Source organism: Orbicella faveolata, unplaced genomic scaffold (genome assembly GCF_042242905.1).
Source record: "Orbicella faveolata isolate gen_17 unplaced genomic scaffold, um_ofav_v1 contig_3, whole genome shotgun sequence".
In the NCBI taxonomy this organism is placed as follows: Eukaryota; Metazoa; Cnidaria; class Anthozoa; order Scleractinia; family Merulinidae; genus Orbicella; species Orbicella faveolata.
This window is the reverse complement of record NW_028301558.1, coordinates 19,089,715-19,108,310: the sequence shown is the minus strand read 5'-3', so window position 1 is coordinate 19,108,310 and position 18,596 is coordinate 19,089,715. Positions and strand designations below refer to the sequence as shown.

General features: G+C 38.1%; 1 protein-coding gene across 1 annotated transcript; it reads right to left on the bottom strand.

Moving 5' to 3' along the window:
* Window positions 1-2,137: 2,137 nt before the first annotated feature.
* Window positions 2,138-5,479, bottom strand: LOC110068895 (uncharacterized). Its single transcript, XM_020776317.2, has 2 exons — window positions 4,466-5,479; window positions 2,138-2,637 (listed from the first exon to the last, which is right to left on the bottom strand). The coding sequence occupies exons 1-2, from the start codon at window positions 5,282-5,284 to the stop codon at window positions 2,587-2,589; spliced, it is 870 nt and encodes a 289-aa protein (XP_020631976.1). The 5' UTR covers window positions 5,285-5,479; the 3' UTR covers window positions 2,138-2,586.
* Window positions 5,480-18,596: the final 13,117 nt, after the last annotated feature.

The window sequence follows — 18,596 nt, the reverse complement described above, 5'->3', positions numbered from 1 at the left end:
TGTTCACTTGTAAAGTGAGACGCGTATTGCTATTAAATAATAAGAATCTCTTCGCGTGCGACGGCTGCCTGTATTAAAACCATGTTTACCAAACTCCGCGCGCTTTCTGTCATAAGGAAATTATTTTTGATTTATCTGCAACGAAAACTGCTTATTAAAATTTACTCCTCTTTCTATCTCTTCGTAAAGAAACGCTAAGATTTTATCTTCAACGGAAGGTGTAATAACAAATGTTGGCGTGAGCGCTCGTGAAGGTAATCTTCAGCCGAAAATTCTGTGCTAATGAAGTGTCGTTAACGCGACAGATAACGAGCTGTTAAATATTGCAGTTTCTTCAACGTTTATGCCAACACCTAATTAAACAGTCGCGAATCGAGTTAATTAAAAGGAAGTATGAAGGGATAAGAGTTACGCCAAGCGCAGGTCTTATAAGCTTAGCAGTGATAAAATTATTTTAACTATCTGAGAGAGATTGCAATGTTTCCTTTATCAGCCCGGTGCTTGCAGTTCACTGCTGATTAACAAAAAACAACAAAATTGAAGGTGTCTTGTGTCCTTTATGAAAAGTTCAAGATAGACAAAGAAAGTACAACTTTTCTTTCGTGCTCTCGTACTTCGCTTTGTCTCCGAAGGCATTGTCCAAGCTGTTACATTTTTGAAAACAGATATTTCGCTCCAAGAGAATGAAGTGTTGTTATTGAGGCATTACCCAGTTTGGCCAGCTAAAGAACAACATTTGCACGGTTAGGCGAAAACCTTGTTCGCGATAAAGAAATGAAATCGAAATGGAGGTTGTTTGATCACAATAACACGACTTGAGCCGCCGTCATTATCGAGCGAAACTTCTAGTATCAAAAGAAAATTCTTTGAAACACACCGTGTGCAACCACATGGCTAATAAAAATAACAATACGTCCCAACATGCTCTCACTACAATGCGCTGTTTTCACATGTTGTAAGGTATTGTTTACGCTTTTCTTTGCGGTAACCGGTATTGTCAAGCTGCCTTTTGTTACAACTCCCCCATGATCCGCTAGTTTCTTTTTTATTCTGCGTTTACACCGTATTGTTACAACAAAACACGAAAAGCAAGGAAACTTAATATACATTCGAAATAATTTCTCTATGGCGCGCGCTTTAACGTTCATGACTTCATTCGATTTATTTTCGTCCCTCGATCAATGCGTGAGATCAATTGCTTTATGGCTGGTAAAACAAGCCAAATAAATAAGTTTCCGCCATGGAGTCATGAGCTAGGTGGGAGTTCTTGAACGCCCACGTTTCAAAACAAGAATGTTTTCAGTTCTGCGGTGATTAAAAAACTTGCGCAGGGTCAAAATATTTTTGCTTGCTTGTTGATAACGCCAACAAAAGTAAAAATTTGGGGGCTTAACTGTTTCCAGTGACTAAAAATTAAATTCCCTGATGCGGGCGGACAAAATTTAAACTTGAACAATTTTGTGTTACCTATAAGCCGAAACGTCTTCTTGGGACTAGAGAGAGTTGTTCTTGTAGAGTCCAAAGGTTTGCATGGTAAAAAAAAGTAGTTTTGTTGTTATTGTTGATAAAGTGCATAGCAATTGAGATCTTCGCACTTTTTTTCAGTCAAGTATGAACAATACTATATTGTGATGATCCTCAGGCGTAAAGGGGTAAGCTGGGGTATTTCGATAAACAAAAACTACTTTGGAGTTAATTTGCTGGAACCTGGTTAAAACTCTAACTAAACCACCAAACGAAACGATAAGACAAAAAAAGTTCGAACCTAAAACATTCCAATTCGAGACACATTTTAAAATTTAACGCGTGCTCTCCGTTTGCATAATTCTGTAGTATTTTTTACTGCTTTGAATTCGAACAAGAAATATTAAATGCAGTGAAATTTGCTTTTGACGGTGTTGAGTTTGAACAACTGTATAAAGTGCGACGTCATTGATTAACTGTCTCGCATGATTCTAGAATGATTTTTAACGCCTTCTCGAAGAGACGAAATGAATCTAAAATGAGAAGACCCGAGGCAATAGTTTCCATTTAAATGATTTTCACTTGGAGTTAAAGAGATCGCTGATCCTTTGGAAGCCTTTCCCCCCCTCGTTCATGCAGTTTATTTAAAATAAGTAGTACAATACCAACAATGTATACATCACGCTTTTATTTATTTTCATATTACACAGATAAGAATTATACATACTTCTTTTCAAATATCAGCGTATTTCTGTTATGTAATAATTTGTTAGGTATTGAACAGAAAAAAATGAAACTTATACAAAAGGTTTTCCTATACAAACTTGAAATTTTACATCCTTGTCCAACAGTTTGTACCTAATAATATATAGGCTGTCCGAGTATTAGTACTATATATTTTCATTTCCCTAACAAAAGGCTGTAATTTTCCTCAAGGGATTGTCTTGAAATGACATATTTGTGGCACGTTTCTTTCTAAATAATAATCAAAAAAACGTTTATTCTTAGTTCAGTTTAGTCTGATTCTGGCAGATTTCAGACAAGAATTAGTACAAAACTTAGTATAAGGCAAAAAAACTGATCATGTTGATATACATTAGTAGTCGAATGTCGAATATAGAACTAAGCGAAATTAATATGGGCGGGAAAACGCAGTTTACTCTTCATGGCAATCTGCAATGAAGAGAGGAAAAACTTTTAATTTGTCCGTCGTTAACGAACTTCACCTACATATTTTTACAGTACTTTTAAATACCGCGTATAGAAAAGAAAAGAAAGAGAACTGAAACAGCCTGTAGCTAACACAAGCATAAGATATCTTTCGAGAAATAAACTATGTTAATTGCTCGGAAGTCGATGTTTTCTTCGAGAGAATTATGCTGGCTTTTCGACTAGTTCATCTTTTTCCCAAAGCTTTAATTCATTTTAAAGTTGTAAATTTTCGCGGTCACTATGTAAGTTATGTACAAGGTTGAGGTCTCTATTCGATCTCCGGTCAACAACACCTCAAAGAGCTCATTAATTTGTAAAGAGAATTTAGCAGAGTCAAGGCGACCCAATAAATCACTTTCAGTTTATACTGGGCTCTCTTGCACTGCATAACATGTGCCTTTGGTTAACTCGATAATCCTTCCTGTCAGAGTTACGGTCGTATTGATTCATCGCCAACCTCTAGTTTCGTTTTCTTCCTGCCTATCGAGGCTGGCATGCGAATCAATCGACAACTGAAGCATAAATTAAATTGTCTTGCTCTGCCATGCGTTTGGCATGTGGGTTCGAATCTTTATAATTTACAATTTGACAAAACCTAAAGCGAGTATGGCAAGAAAGTGAAAGTGAACTCTACTCGCTTGTTGCTAACTTAAGTATCTGAACACAAAAAACTTTGTAACCTTCCTAGGTTCTCGATCTTGATGAAATTAACTTAATGGAAGCTAGCTGACTAGCAAACGACATAGAAGCGTTTGATCACACCGCGGTTATAAATATGCAAAAAGTGAAAAAAGAAATAAATATTTCAGGTGATCTTTCGCTTGTTTCGTACCCCGAGCGCGGGCTTGTACGTTGGGGAGAGAGGCGACGAACTTTATGTAAACACTAGTATCTACTCATTGATCACACTGAAAGAAAGTTGCACTGAGATATTTAGAAATTGTTTTGTTCTTCGTCTTGACGTGGCCACTTGTTTTATCGCATTAAGTGAATTACAATCTTTGCATAACAATGAACTAAACAGAATGTTAGTTTGAGGCCCGAGATTAGAGTATTGTTCGAATATATAAGACGATGCAGTGGTGTCAACCTACACCCGGACCATCGACTCTATCATCACTGGCTCGCTCTGTAACTCTTTTCGAGAAAAAAAGGATTTGAGAATTGTGTTCTCGTTTCTTCGCAACATACGTATGCAGCCGTTAATGTGCATATATTAAACGAAAAAAAATTAGAATGGCGTTTTCGATTTCGCTTGAGCGATTTTAGAGCTTTCAGCCCGAGCTGCAACCTAAACCGTTACAGCAAATTGAGTGTTTGTAGCGAGGTTTATGTTGTTACTCTATATTAAGCGAGTTATTGTACCGTTTGTCAGAAAAACGTCATTATTCATTGTAAACTCGAAATTGTTCCTCATTAAACCGCATTTATCACAAGCCCGCGTTCTTTGTACGAAACGGAAATTTGCTGCTAGGAATAATGCGAACTTCAACTAGCATAAACTGTAAAGGCGTTTAAAAGACACATTATCACATGGTCCTAATGTACTCGTTGGCGCTAATAAACTTTACACCAACGTAAGAGGAAAAGAACTAACGAAAACATTCGAACAAATGTGATTTTCGCTCGCGATTAGAAAAATTCACTGAATAAAACTTGTTGCGTATGTTGACATGGCATTTCATGGAGTCATTCGCATGATCAAGTCTCCAATTTTATACTACCACTCTATCGCTAACCCTTAAATTAAAAGGTGTGGCACAAATACATAAGAAATTTAAAGCAATACCGGGACGTAGGCAACTGGCCGGGACAAGTCCTGCTGGGGTTGCCAAACACGTTGTCCGTTCATTTCGGCCGTTGAAACTGTGTAGCCAGTTGACTTGGTCGGCGCGTCACTGCTTGAAGCAGTTGGACTCGATGATGAACCACTGCTGATAGATGCGCCGCGTGTTTCGTCGACAGTGGAAATTCTCTGCTGCATTTGGGAAGGAAGTGCCGATTGGAAAGCCTGGCTGGTGTAGAGCGCTCGGTTATGGCTCATGACATCCGCGGCACGGAATGAATGCGTCGTGTCCAAGGAACTAGCGAATAGCTGGCGCGACGGTGGAGTGACTGAGTGATGACTGTTAACTGCGGTTACGTTGGGATAAATCACTGGATACCCCGGAGAAACGGAGTGATGAAACGCTGCTGCTCCGTTTATTTTGGAATACATTGGGTCCGCGGACAAAGCCGTTGAATGAGCTATTGTTTGAGGCAATTGATTCGTTGAGAATTTATCAACCGCCATCATTGGGGCGCTGTATGGTGAAAACATCGGGGACGGCAGCTCTTTCTTCTGCAGTGATTTTGGTTTGCGTCTCTTCGGCTTGTACTTATAGTCGGGATGTTCTTGGATGTGGATTGCCTGCAGTCGTTTCGCCTCGGCCACGAACGGCTCCTTCTCCTCTTGCGAGAGCATTTTCCACTCGGCTCCGAGTCGCTTGCTGATTTCGGAGTTATGCATTCGCGGGTTTATCGCAGAGTACTGCTTTCTCTTACCGCGACTCCACACCATAAACGCGTTCATGGGTCTCTTAATGTGTCCTTCATCTTGCTTACCCATGTTCTCTATGGTCCTCTTGGTTGTTAATCGGAATAAAGCGGTTGTCTTGACAGTCGGTGGCGGAGAGCTGTGTTGTTCACGCGAGGCTGAGTTCGGTCAAACTGGTCTCAAAGGAGCAACCTCTTTCTGTTATTTGCCTGGTTGACCGGCTCAACAGCTACAACACCTCGCAGGCGTGATTATGGCTGATGGATATAATGACATAATAGGACAATGCTAATATTTCATTTCAATAATAATACAAGAAGTAAACAATAGGTGTTAATTATTTGCGCATGAATTATGTATATTTCCGCTCTGGGCCAATCATGACGCGGGAAGGTTCGGCGGCAATTCTTGTGCCATAACTCTGAAACACGTGCGCTAAAGCGACATGGCTTTCGGTTGGCAGCCGAGAGATGATATTTGGAGAGCCGCATGAGTGTGGTCCAAGTGGGAATACTTAGCGCTGGATTAAACCGCAATGATCTCGGAGTTATTGCAAGTTTTCGGTTCTATTTGCTTTCTCATTCAAACATTATTCTAATGATAGCGCTGCGACACCTGCGCGAGACTCGCAGGTGCGCTTTTCAAACTATTTCAATATAGTAATGTTTTCCGCTCAATGCCTTCACCACATCTGCGGCATTCGCTATTGTTCGCTGTGCACGTGTTTCATTAAGGGCTTACCTTGCCTTTCTGTGCGTCATTGTCGCTTTTTTAAAGAGATTTACAAACTTTTCAGCTTTTCTCTATTTAATGGACTCCAAGCAGCGATTTACATAATGGAAGCAGTATTGTGCGATCCGTCTCGCGAATAATCATAGCGAACTTCGCTTCTTCGAGGTCAATTGGTTTTTATTGAACGACACAATAAACGAAAAGAGAAAGAGCTTTTCAAACTGTGGCCTAGGGGTCTTGGTGTATTGTGCTGTGGATCAAAAAACTAAGAGGGCAAAACACCGTTGAATTCAGCGTTGATTTTGCGTGCATGGGTGAGTTTTGAAGTGCAAGCGCTCTCGATACTCGGTGATTGCATTAACTCCGAGAGAACACTGACAAATTAGATTCAATCTGCTGATAGACTTTCATATTTGCAGAGTCATTAAGAACTTGGGTTACAGTCGATTTGCACCGCTAGATAAATATTTCCGAATTGAGAATTGGCAAATTTTATTGTGGTCATTGTGCGCTCTATTGTCTAAGCCGAAACTCTAAACATGTACTTTTCTTTAGCGTGTGTGCGACGGGAATATTAACAGAAAGCACTTTTGAAATTTTATTCGGTTTGTTGTTGTTGTTTTTTTCAGTTTTTTTTTTTTTTACTCCAGCGAGACTCCTACAATGTGGTCGCTTATTATTCTTTGTTTGGGGCATTTCCGTAGGATTGCAGCAGTTTTCAATCACCTTGAGAACTCTAGTGCGAAACTGTGGGAGTTTGCGTTATTATGGCCCGAGATATTGAATTGTGTTTGGAGAGTCGCTATAGTCATCGTTTGTGTTTGTTCGGGTTGATTTCCTCTCTGTTTACACTGCTAATCAAGGGACAAAAACTGGCTTTAATTATGTTATTTGCCGCGAACGACAGCTTCAATTGTAGTTGTCACAAGAATGTAAGGAAAGGGAATTTCGCTGCAAACTATTTCCAATTAGACAAAGTTGAAAATTTAGCTCTCCCCCGCTGTTAGTTTACCACGAAAGGACGAAAGGCAGAAAATGAATACAGCACAAAAGAAATAAAGCTTACAAAAACATCGGTCTTTGTTCTATTTTTTATCTTTTCTTTCGAATGAATTATCGACGGCAGCAACTGTCGCTTGGAAAAGCTTGCAGGAAGAAACTTTGCCCATCCGTGAAATATCTTTGATAATTAGAAAGCAAATAACTGATAGTGCTTTTCAGGAAAAAAAAAGCCAAATGAATGTGGGTTAACACTTTCTAAACGCGCAACTTTTAATTGGCAAAGTTGTTTTCGCTCGGGGCTGATGTTACTCGCTCGTTCGTAAATTAACGTCCTTCGCAGAAATTTCGTTTATTGCTGTAATCCCAGCGTATCGTTATGATACGTTTCCCTGGATGTGTAAATAAACCTTAACCGGCAAATTAAACCAGCTAGTGAGACAAAGATCAATGTAAGGCGATCTCTTGAGAAAAATAAACATACTGTTGAAATATCGCTTGAGGCAGCTCAAGAGAGTAGTTAAAATTACTTTGCACCTGTCCTCGTCTCGAGAAAAACCATTTAGATCTTAAAAGGAATTTTCAAGTTCAAGATCTTCAACGCGATATTACTTAGCGAGTCAGACAAAATTTGGAGAAATAGTCTTTTTTTTTATCTGGAAAAAGTGTTCACTTTAGAGTTGTCTTTTTTGTTTGTCGGGAAAAAAACAGTTTACGTAAATTGGGTTATCACCTAAGCGTACCGCTAAAGCACTTTTCTTTTAACTTAACTGAGATCTAAAAAAACACAGTAAAACAATCTTTATTTCTTACGCGATAACTGCGAGAGAAAAGAAACTAAGATAACATTTAGCAGCGAATTTACACTCGCACTTTGTCCAACTACTAAACCAATTTATGACTGCAAAAAATTTCGAGCAATCTTTAAAAATTATCACCTATTCGCTTAGCGGGAGTCTAGAATTTCCCGTGACCGTGTAGCTGCCCCGTTGCGGCGAAATTCCCCCCGTCTGAAACAAACCTTTCTTTAATTTTCAAAACAACGCACAATGAAAAGCCGTTGAAATGGCTATAGAGAAAAGGGCAGAAAATAAATGTTTACCCTCCATAGAATAGCAGAATACAACGATTTGTTCGCTAATACGACCATAGTTTCGGCAATTTGCATTTCTAGCAAGTGAAATTTGCCGTCCGTACAAAAGAGATGCTAATAAGGGATGTGAAAAACAGTAGGTACAGATCGTGGTTTTCAAACTAAATTGGTAGACTGGTTTGAATTGAATGGCTAAAAATTACTCGTGTGGAATCAGCTAGTCACCGAAGTAGAAATCGCGGCGGGCTTGTCGAGTGTTTCGATGAAAGCGAGAAGTAAAAGCATTGCTTTATAAAACCAAGATCGACAAGATAGAGTGGAAAATGATTTATATCAAGTAAGTTGGAGGGCGTTAGAAACATTCGCAATTACGGAAAGATGGATATTTAGAATCAGTTTCCCTTTAACTTTGAAATGTCTTTTTTTTTTGCGTGCAAAATGAAGAAATGTACCACGCATTTGCAACGAGCCGACACCTGTTCCGCTCTAAAAAAAAAATAACGAAATTTTTGTGGGCCATTGGGATTGAAAATCTTTCCAATTTTGATCGTATCTACTATAGATTGTTTTATTTTCTCGTTGAAACTTACCTCAGAAGAATGCACTATCTGTTGGACAAATGGGAAAATCGAAATCTCTTGTCGAATTTGAAAACGGATTTTGCGAAGACAGCAGCGGTCAATTTGGTAGCGAATGAACAACAGAAACATAGTGTACGTTTTAAAAAAAAATAAATGTATTGGCTTCCGAGAAAAGATTATCTAAAATTTCATCTCATTTGATGTTAGGCTTGCATTTTAACAATGTAATTGCTGATTTTTATCGTAGATACGTCTCTCAGTAATGTATTTCATTGTTTTGATCACTGAAAGGCAAGGCGGCTATGTTGTCGATTAGTAGTTCGCGCTATAAAATTATTTGCGGTACTAAAATGTAACGTTAGGACAAAGTATCCTTTCTTAATTTCACAAGTAAACTATCTTTTAACCCTCGCGAAATTTCTTCAGTGGTGGGGTTTTTGTAAGAAGCCCCATTCGAAGTGAACGAAATTATTCGGAGAATGCTATCCCGCTGGGAAATGTCTAAAAATACGATTAAATTCATATCGTTACCAAGCACTTGTTTGTTAAAAGGTGCGGGGAGTTTAAAAAATGATTCTACGCAACTCTACCTCTCTTTCCCGGTCTGTTAATTTCTGTCTTTGACGTACGATATTTTTCTCTTGGACATCTAAGATAACGTTTTACCTGTATACCTTGATTAATTGAGACTTGCTTGTTTTAAACTCCAGCGGCCGCTATTCGGAATTTTGCTCTCCATGTATTAGTGTGATTATAACTTCAAGCCGAACCGCCTAGAGCCAAAAAAAGTTTCTTCCTTAAATTATTCAGCTGACCCGCTCTTCGGTGTTGTTATGGTTTAAGGGCCTTGAGCTTCGAAAAAAAGGGAAAGCACTTGCGGATTGTTATGACTCTTGGGGTTGGATTTTAATTACTAGCTGTGTGCTCTCTCCGCCTTCCACTTAGTGAGCTGTGGTTAATATTTGTTTTATCGGTTTTAGATATCCATTGCCGTACAATCACAAAACTGTTAATTTGTATCCTGTTTATTTTATTTCCTGGTTTTAAGCTGATGTTGTTTTTAGAGGTAAACCCAGCCTGGTTGAGAAATATTTTTCCATGTCATGCTAAACCATTTAGTCTTGGCTTTGCCGCGCACACGAAATTTCACTAGTAAATTACTTTTTCAGTCGGCAATTGGTCTGTCGGATTTGTTTCTGATTTCAAGTACTTCAAGTGTCGTAGGAAAAAGTACAGCTTAGTCAAAATGTTTTCCGCTGTTTGGGCAGTGGACAGGTAAATTAAACTGTCAATTATAGTATCCAAACATTTGCGCGTTTATTCTGTTTTTCCCAGCGGCTATGAGTTCAGAATTTTCATAGGTTCTTTGTGACGAAAAGAAATACACTTTTTCCTCTGACAAATTTTGCTGGCGGCGAATTCAAAGGTTAAAAATTTAAGCTCTCTTTTTCTCATTAGTGGGCTGAATGTAGAAAGCTCTAAAAGTCGTCCTAAAATATTACTACTGGGGTTTAAAAGAGTTTAACATAATGGCTTAGAAAATATAATGGAGTTCGGAAAACTATTTGTAGTTACTTTGATCTTTTTTCAGAAAAAACTGAAGCACAGAAATTTTGAAACAAAAAACTGAATTGTCTCTCATTTTTATTCTGAGTGGCAATTGCGTCTCCTTCTTGTGTGATTTTGAGCAGTTTTTGGTACCAGAATCAATTTTCCAACTGCCGAGAAATCGAACAGTGTTCAAACTGACGAAAGCAACGAAATATTCGTGCAGCGAAAAAGAACGCGCTGGCTATAAAAGTACTTTGGCTCGGCGAAGAGTTCAAATGCGTTGTTTGATTAAAACAACCTTTAAAGTGAGAATAAACACAAAAAGACAATGGAGGCTCTTATTCATGAGAAAAAGAAAACTGCTTACATGATTGCCATGCACTTTAAGGAGTAATTAACGATACAGCGTTTGGACTAATAATTTACAGATTTATGTATTTGTGGGTATATTTTTCAGTCAGTTCCCCAATAAAATGCTGGAACTCTACCTTCAAACTCTAAGTGAGAAGAGGAATAGACAGAAAACCTTTTTTTGAACGGTTTTGAAGGTACATTGTAAAGACAGATTGAGTGAATGCAACGAACTTAGCATGAGAAAATCAAGCAGCTATGTTTCATTTACTTTCTTAGGATTCGGTGGAAGGTTGCTTTAGAGGTATGGTCGCCAAAAAATCAGACTTAATTTAGATGAGTTCTTTTCGTGTGTTGGATTTCCCTCGCGGAAAAGCTTTATTACCTTAACAACGCGTGTCAATTTGAGTTCGTCCATTATATCTGTGGTCTATTTCAAGAGGCACTTTGTGTGCGGTAGCTATTAAGCCGGTGATTACCACTTTTGTTTTTAGTTTTAGACGAAAGAGGAAGAAACACACAGACTACTATATATCGCTGTTTTTGCCTGGAGCGGAGAAAAGAAAATTGAAACCGAAACTTGTCCTTGTGAGATTTTTCTTAGTGTGGCGGTCGACGAAACATTCTTGACTTATCATGCACGAGAATCACCATAAAGCGAAATTGGATTCCGGTTTACGCTTTTTCTTAAGATCTATTCAAATCGGAAATTATTTACATATAATGTAAAGAACTCTCGGAATAAGGTGTTTTACAGCTCTTGTTCGTGGAAACACAACCAACTGTTCTTAGGCAAAAATAGTTTTATTCGAGAAATGTCAATGTGTTGTTTCCGCTCGTTTTCAACAACGTTTATGGCAAATAAAACCCCGATAAATTGCTTCTTTTTGTAAGTTTTGTCAATAGCCGGCTGAAAGTAGCGATTTTGAAAATGAAAATTATATCTGAGAAGATAAACTTCTTCAAAATAGTCTTCATTTTTTAAATTTTTTTTTATTTTACGTTTCCAGCTGTGATTTTCCAGGGATTCAGTGCGTGCTAACAGCTTTCTTTACGCGTGTGTCATTTGTAAAAGTTAAAACAGCCAATTTCCGTCTTTTTTGCTTCAAAACTGATCAAGTTCTCTTTTTACTATATCCAACAGTGGCGACGAGGAAATTGCGACCAAACAAAAACTCACACGAAACGGCAGAAGAAAATGTGAAACAAAGAGAATTGCACGCCATTTCAATAGCTACCAGTTTTGTCTTGTCCACGAAATCTCCGGTGCAAAGATTAAGCCCGTTTCGAAGAGACGAAGAGCTTTGTAACTCTGAAAAGATATAGAAAATAAACTTTTGAATAGATTCCATGGCTTTTTTCAGGGGAGGAAAAATTATCAAAGTAAACAATGAGTCAGTAATTTTCCTGCTTTCAGCCTGTTAAATTTCCACAGTGTTTAGGGTTCATTTAAGTTTTCCGATGGAAAATAATCCCAAAAAATTTGCATCAGAAACAGAGTGTGCATAATACTGACCGTATAATATTCATTTTGAACAAACATTTACAGGAATTTTGGTTTTTTAAAAAATCTCGCGCCATTCTTATATTCTCTTTGGGCCATAAGATAGTCATTTCAAGCAAATTACTGAATGGCTAAACTGCTATCTGCCAATTAAAATATCTTTCTTATTGATATATACATTTAGGTATAAACTACGGTAATCAGTCTAGGACGGTAGTTAAAAATTTTGTTGTCGATAAACTAATTTCACTCATGGCGTATGAAATAACCAGTGTGCTGAGAGAAAACAGAAAGTGAAAACCATGTTGTTCGTTGTGACGTATGTCATCTTCCTACCACAAATTCACTTATGGAATCGAAACAAGTCAAAATTCAAATTAACTGGTACCACTAAGGCAGTTAAATTGAAAGGATTAGAGTACAAAATAAGACACTGAGTACAAAATAACTAAAAATAAATTTGTAACTTGTACATGCATTGCACAAGAATTAGAACTGTATGCGGCGCCATTTTACTTAAAGGTTATTTTCACGGTGGGAAATAAATTTCGTACTCAGCATTTGAAGGGAACTTGGTTTATCCGCAGCCTGAATTACTACCCTTTGTTTTCTGAGTTTTATGCGCGCCAAAGATTTTGTACATTTGCTTTTCAGTTTGAAATTCGCTGGATTTCATTCAGTTGAACTGTTTGTTTTCGATCGTGTTGATTTTCGGAGCACAAAGGAACTGAAAGTGAAACAGTCCCTCGTTTTTTCTCCGAACAACGCTCAGTCTATATCTGCACAGAGGAAAAGAGTGTATAAGCAAAAGAGTGCTTCCAAAATTAACGCCATTATGTACAAGATATTTTGAAGCGCACAGAAAATTTGTTATATTAAATAAATTATTGATTGCTTTGTTGTTATTTGTTATTTCTGTCCGCGTAGAATACGATTTCGTATTTTCTTCAGTAACTTCCCTTTGTCGCAAAACATGACTGATTCGACTGGAAAGAATAAGGAACGAGAGAATTGGTTCATTTGTCAACCAAGGATTTAGAAAAGGACAGCGTGCATGACAATTCTGAGACGTAAAAAGAATTCAAGAGAGAATGGTTGCTCGCGCTTCGTGCGCGCTCGTGTATCGCACTAGAGCCCGCTAATCCGCCTGTACTGCAGGCTAGGGTTGTTGATGCGCTTGGCGCAAATCTTACTCTCAGATATGCATGGATGTAAATTTAGGTCTTCCACATAGTAGAGCAAGTCTTATATATTAGTATTATACATTTCTTGGTAATTGGGTTCTTTTAGATTCTTGTCGATGTTACGTAAGACAGTTTAAAGCAGTGTTAGAATTTAAAAACAAAGCGACTGAAACTTGAGGACAATCTTTGGCTCCTTCATCGAGGCTGAAGCGGATAAATTTATCCCACACCAGGTAATTGCAGCTGTGCTGTTTGGATTGTTTCTAGGAAGTTATTTTTGTAAACAAGTCCAGAGCATATCCTTTCATTTATTTTGTATTTTAGTTTGTTTTTTTTCGTATCGATCGTAGGCAAGCTATGTCAGGTGGTAAAGATGGCCGGTAGTTTATGCTGTGTGTTGGCGTTCAGGTGTAGCAGATGAAGCGTGTTTAATACGAGATATATATTTCAGAACGCTGAGCTGTATACGTTTATACACACTAAATGGGTTTGTTTTCTATTTTAGGCTTTACCGTAAGGTTCTAGAATTTTGCACTGTTGTTCTGTTATCTCTCAGCTGGCAATCAAGGCCGGAATTAAAATTTGAATCCGTTTACTGGCCGTGAGTGCGTGCTTAATGTAAGCCAACGCGCCTATGTATAGTTTGTGTGACACAGCTTACTGAAAGCTGCGAAGGCTTCTTCAATTGAAGACAATATTACTGTTCAGTATCAGCTATCCTGAGTTCTGTATTGCTTCTTTATGAATCGAGTACAAGCTTGCCTATATTTTAGTTCATCCGACTGGTTTCTCCACTGCGTAAATCGCTTAGCGGTCTTTGCTGCATATATGGGGGAGATGTGCAGATTCTTTCTCAGCGAGTATTGTTCTGATGCGAGTAAACATTCAAGAGGTACCATTTTTCTATGCTTCGCCGCTCGTACAAATGCAGATTCTTTTGGCACGAGCTTGGATACGACGCCATGTAAATAAACTATCTCTAAAATCACGGTATCTTTTAATTATGAAGAACTGTAAATGAACGAGTCTCCCCTCCAGAAAAAAAAAAATTAAAAATAAAATATTCAGAATCGACTTTTGTCGAATCAATCACAGAAAACGTTGTCTGTGATAATTGAATGACATCAACTTGCAGAGTTTGGCCTCGTTCGTTTTTACGATGGAATCCGCTATGAAAACTTATAGAACTTGAAATTAAAAGATTTTGGATGAAATAAATCATGATCGTGTTTAGTTTTCACACTTCGTTAAATAGCTACTCTACAGTTGATTTAGTAACTCGCAGCACATTGTAAAACAGTTGGCTGTTATTTGGTTTTCAATGAGCTTCACCTTCTGCTCCTTTTGCTTGGAGATTGGGAGGAGGAGCAGTCATGTCTGTCCTCTTAAAGTAACGATTGAATTACGGAATTTAAAACTATGATCATAGAGATTTAAGAAACTCGTGTACCATATCCGATATTAAATGTGAATTTTTGGAATCATTCTCAGTTATGTAATTTCTTGTTCCTTCTGCATTATTTTATGTTTTATTCCTATATTTACGTGACAAATGATAATATTTAGAACAGGACCTCTCTTTATATCACCGGTAGGTGAGAGAGTTTCCTGTGGTAAATATTATTATTATTATACAAGTTTAGAAACCCTTTTTTAATTTTCAGCTTTCAGAACACGTAAATAAATTGTTTACACACTTTTGTGATTGAGTCTATACACCCAGCGCCAGTTTAAAAGTCAAAATGGAAGAAGGCACTCGGCTACAACGATAAATGTTAAATGCTATGAAATTGCTAGCTTAGAGGAATGGTAGATGTTTTTTATCCACGTTTTTCAGGAAAGATGTCATTGAAAAGTTGGAATTGTAACAGGTTGAAGGCGGACTTCTCAATGTGTTTGTCACTCCGCCTCATTTTGCCAATTCTTTGTAACTGTTCTGCAAAATACAATCATCAGAGCATACAGCGCAAAGAAATTCCTGGTGCTTTTGTTTTGTATTGTCTTCAGCTTTCTGTTCTAAGTACACAGTAAAAGTTAAGTTGTTCAAAATAGCTATTGTATAAATCACTTGTGTGGTTTTTTTTAGCGTCTTTTGGCGGTGATGTTGTTGTCACAACCAGTTTGTTTTGTAACCGTAACTTTTCTAATACAACTACCACGTTAAAGATTCTGTTTACTTAACCACATTGTCCAATAATTATCACTTTATCTCGAGCTCCGTGGAAAGAGAATCCCCACGTGGAACAAAATTACCCTCATTATATTAATTATTGTCAAGCAAACAAACGGACGATTTTGAGGTTGTCGAGCAGAAGATCAAAAACCCATTTCAATTCATTTGTTGTGATAATAGGCAGGTGTCTGTTACGACACCTATCGAATAGTCGCGTGTTGTGCGAGCACGTGGCGTTTTCGTCGTTGCGATCACATCATGATCAGGATTTTAAAATAATCGTCAACATCTTTCGGCGGGAGGTCCTGATATCTGATGGAAGGGCTAAAAAGTTGATAAAGGTTCAAGGGATCCGCGCAAGTATTTTCGTTCTTCGAAAACGACGAAGAAATAGTTTTTTTTTTGTTCAAGTAAGAGGAATATTGGTAAACTTTACTGATATTAATTCTAGCGTTGAGTTAGTGACCTAACACTGAAAGAAGTCAAGTTACTCAACATTGTAGCCTGATATTTGTTCATGGATGCCATGTGATTCTTTGGGTAAAAAATGTGCTAAACTAAGTAACAGATTTGCACAAAGGATATTACGGTCGTGTTCCTGATTCCCCGCGGTGTTGCAATTTCGTTAAGTGTCTGATAAACAGCGGTCTTGTTTGTAAATAACACCGTATGGGGCCTTAATTCTAGTCTCCGGTGTTAAACTCCTATCATCTTTTCAGCTTTGATCAGTGGCAACCTTAAGTCTATTAAAGCTTTAGGGACACTAAAAGTCTTAAAAAAATCAGTTGACTGTATATAAGCTATATAATTAGGAAAAAAGGTGCGAAATGCAACATAATCTGTAATTTGTCAGTTTGTTGGAAAATAATAGTATTTGGAGGTTTGCAATCGATTTTAATTATCCCCGTTTCTAGCTGTCCTTGTTCAGTTATGGCTGGTTATCTCTTTACTGTTTCTCTAGCCAGTGATCTATCATATCACGTGACGATTTTCCTTGATATAAAGAATCTCTCTTACATGATGTGACTTAACTGGCTTCGAAGACCATCGCGCAATATCACTTCTTAGTAATTCAGCTATACTACGAGAGTTTGTAACCTCTTGTAACAGTTACAACAAGGTGTGCCAGCTGTTGTTCATTCAAACTTTTTATTTCCTCTCGCCTCTGAAAAGAAAAAGCTTAATATACGAGCTGGGCTTGATTTATCTTCAATTCTTCGTCCTTTTTCAGTTGTGAATTTCTTCTATTGTTTTGAACTGTTTTTATAACTGTGTAAAAGAGCTATTTAGATTCTGTCAGTGAAAGTTCATTGGAATTGTTTTTATAAAATTTTGACCATTATGCACTGGTCTTAATTAGCCATTCTTCGAGATTGAGAGGGAACGAACATACAGAAACTCAAGTAAGACAAATCTTGGATGGTCTTGAATGAAAGATTACTATTTTCAACTTAACCAGCGACATTGCGCTCGAAATATTGTGAACAAACGATACGCACAAAGTAGTGAATAATGCTTTCATTTTACGTGACGTCCGCGCGAGAGAGACACGCTATAGTAAGCTGAGGGCACTCGACGACTTCTTATTTAAGCTCCACAGAAGCAATTTGGTTTAAAGCTAACTGGGTTGATGCGCTCTGTTTGTAGTTGAAATGAAACTGTTCGCGCGCGCAAACAAAAGAGGGACGCGTGAAAGTGTCTCCGCTTTCAATACCAGTTAATTTCAAAGCCTGCCTTGTGCGAAAACAAGGAAGTTCCTTCGAATGGGTGTTTATAAGTTCCGGTTTTGGTTTTCATTCGACATAAACGTGACTTCTGCGTGGAAAAAATCGCGTGCCTACTGTGAAACATGATCTTTGACAATTGACGGTCACCTTGGGGGGGGGGAGCGTTTAATGTTGTGATTTAATTCTAATTTAAACGCAACAGGTAGTCCAGACACACCGGGAAGTTAGACAGCTCAATGTACAGCTGTCAGAACAAGGTATCACATACGGCTTGTTTAAACATTATAACCCGCGCAACGTGCAGTAAAAACATAACTTCCTTTGTTTCACGCTGTTGTGTCACTTTAACACTTAGTAGCGTAATGAGGCACGAAGTGGGAGGCATGAAGTCACGGAAAACATCATTCCTCGCTGCAGTATCTCTTTGAGAATAAAGCTTACAACAAAGTGAGAAATTTACTCTCCCTTTCGCGCGAAAGTGCGCGTCACACGAGCGAACATCGGTTTCCTTGAATTCTTAATTTCATTAACCGGCGTTTTGGCCAAAAAATTGAAAGGTATGAAATGGGAGTTCTTTAAAATGGACGCCTAAGTGGCAAACCAAAGGGACGTGTTTGTGTTATAGAAGCCGTATAGACTATATGAATTCAGAGTTCTTTGGGATTAAATGAACCGTTCGTAATCTCGATGGTCGGGTTCGTAAGGAGAGTTTCCACACGGCTACGCTTATTCAGAGGGTGCCTAGGACTGGGCACAGTGACTGCTTGTCAAAACAGAGTGATAAAGTGCCCTGATGCTGTCACTATTTAATCTTGCAATAAACGCATGAAGTGAGAAGAGCTTGGCACTGTATGTTGTGTTTGCTCACCAAGTGTCAAGCAGCGTGTGTTACATATTCACTCTACTATTTTGCCGATATAACCGAGTTAATTAGAACAAACGTTTTGGCGAATACACGAGCTTTTAAGCGAGTATCGATTTGTGAGAAGGTTAGAGGAGAAGGGAAACATTCGAAAATCAAGGACGCCGTATAAAACCTAGGTAGACTTGAATTAATGTTTGTTCCTCCACTCTCCAACTAGCGAGGCTGTCGATGGATAGGCTGAAAGAATGAAGTAAACGATTTGCGATCGAACAACGAGGATGTGCTGTGACTACAACACTGTTAATCCAATGTACGTTTTTTTTTTTTGAAGTATAAAGTTTATTCATCTCAATATGGCTTTTTATTTCCCAAATGTGTGAGAAATGTGCTTATATTTTAGTTAACAATGGATAATGAAAACGTCATTTAGATGTTTCTTTGTCACTGGAAAATGAAAATCGTGTCGGTGTTTAAAGAAAGCAGTAGTAACAGGGATTTTTACAATGTGGTCTTTTGTAAGTGTGCAAGCGATCCTTTGTTCGACCCTCTGTTATTTAGCCAAATGATTTAATTCACGGTCTTTCACTAAGGAACAAAAGAACACATGCGCTATATAGAGCGAAG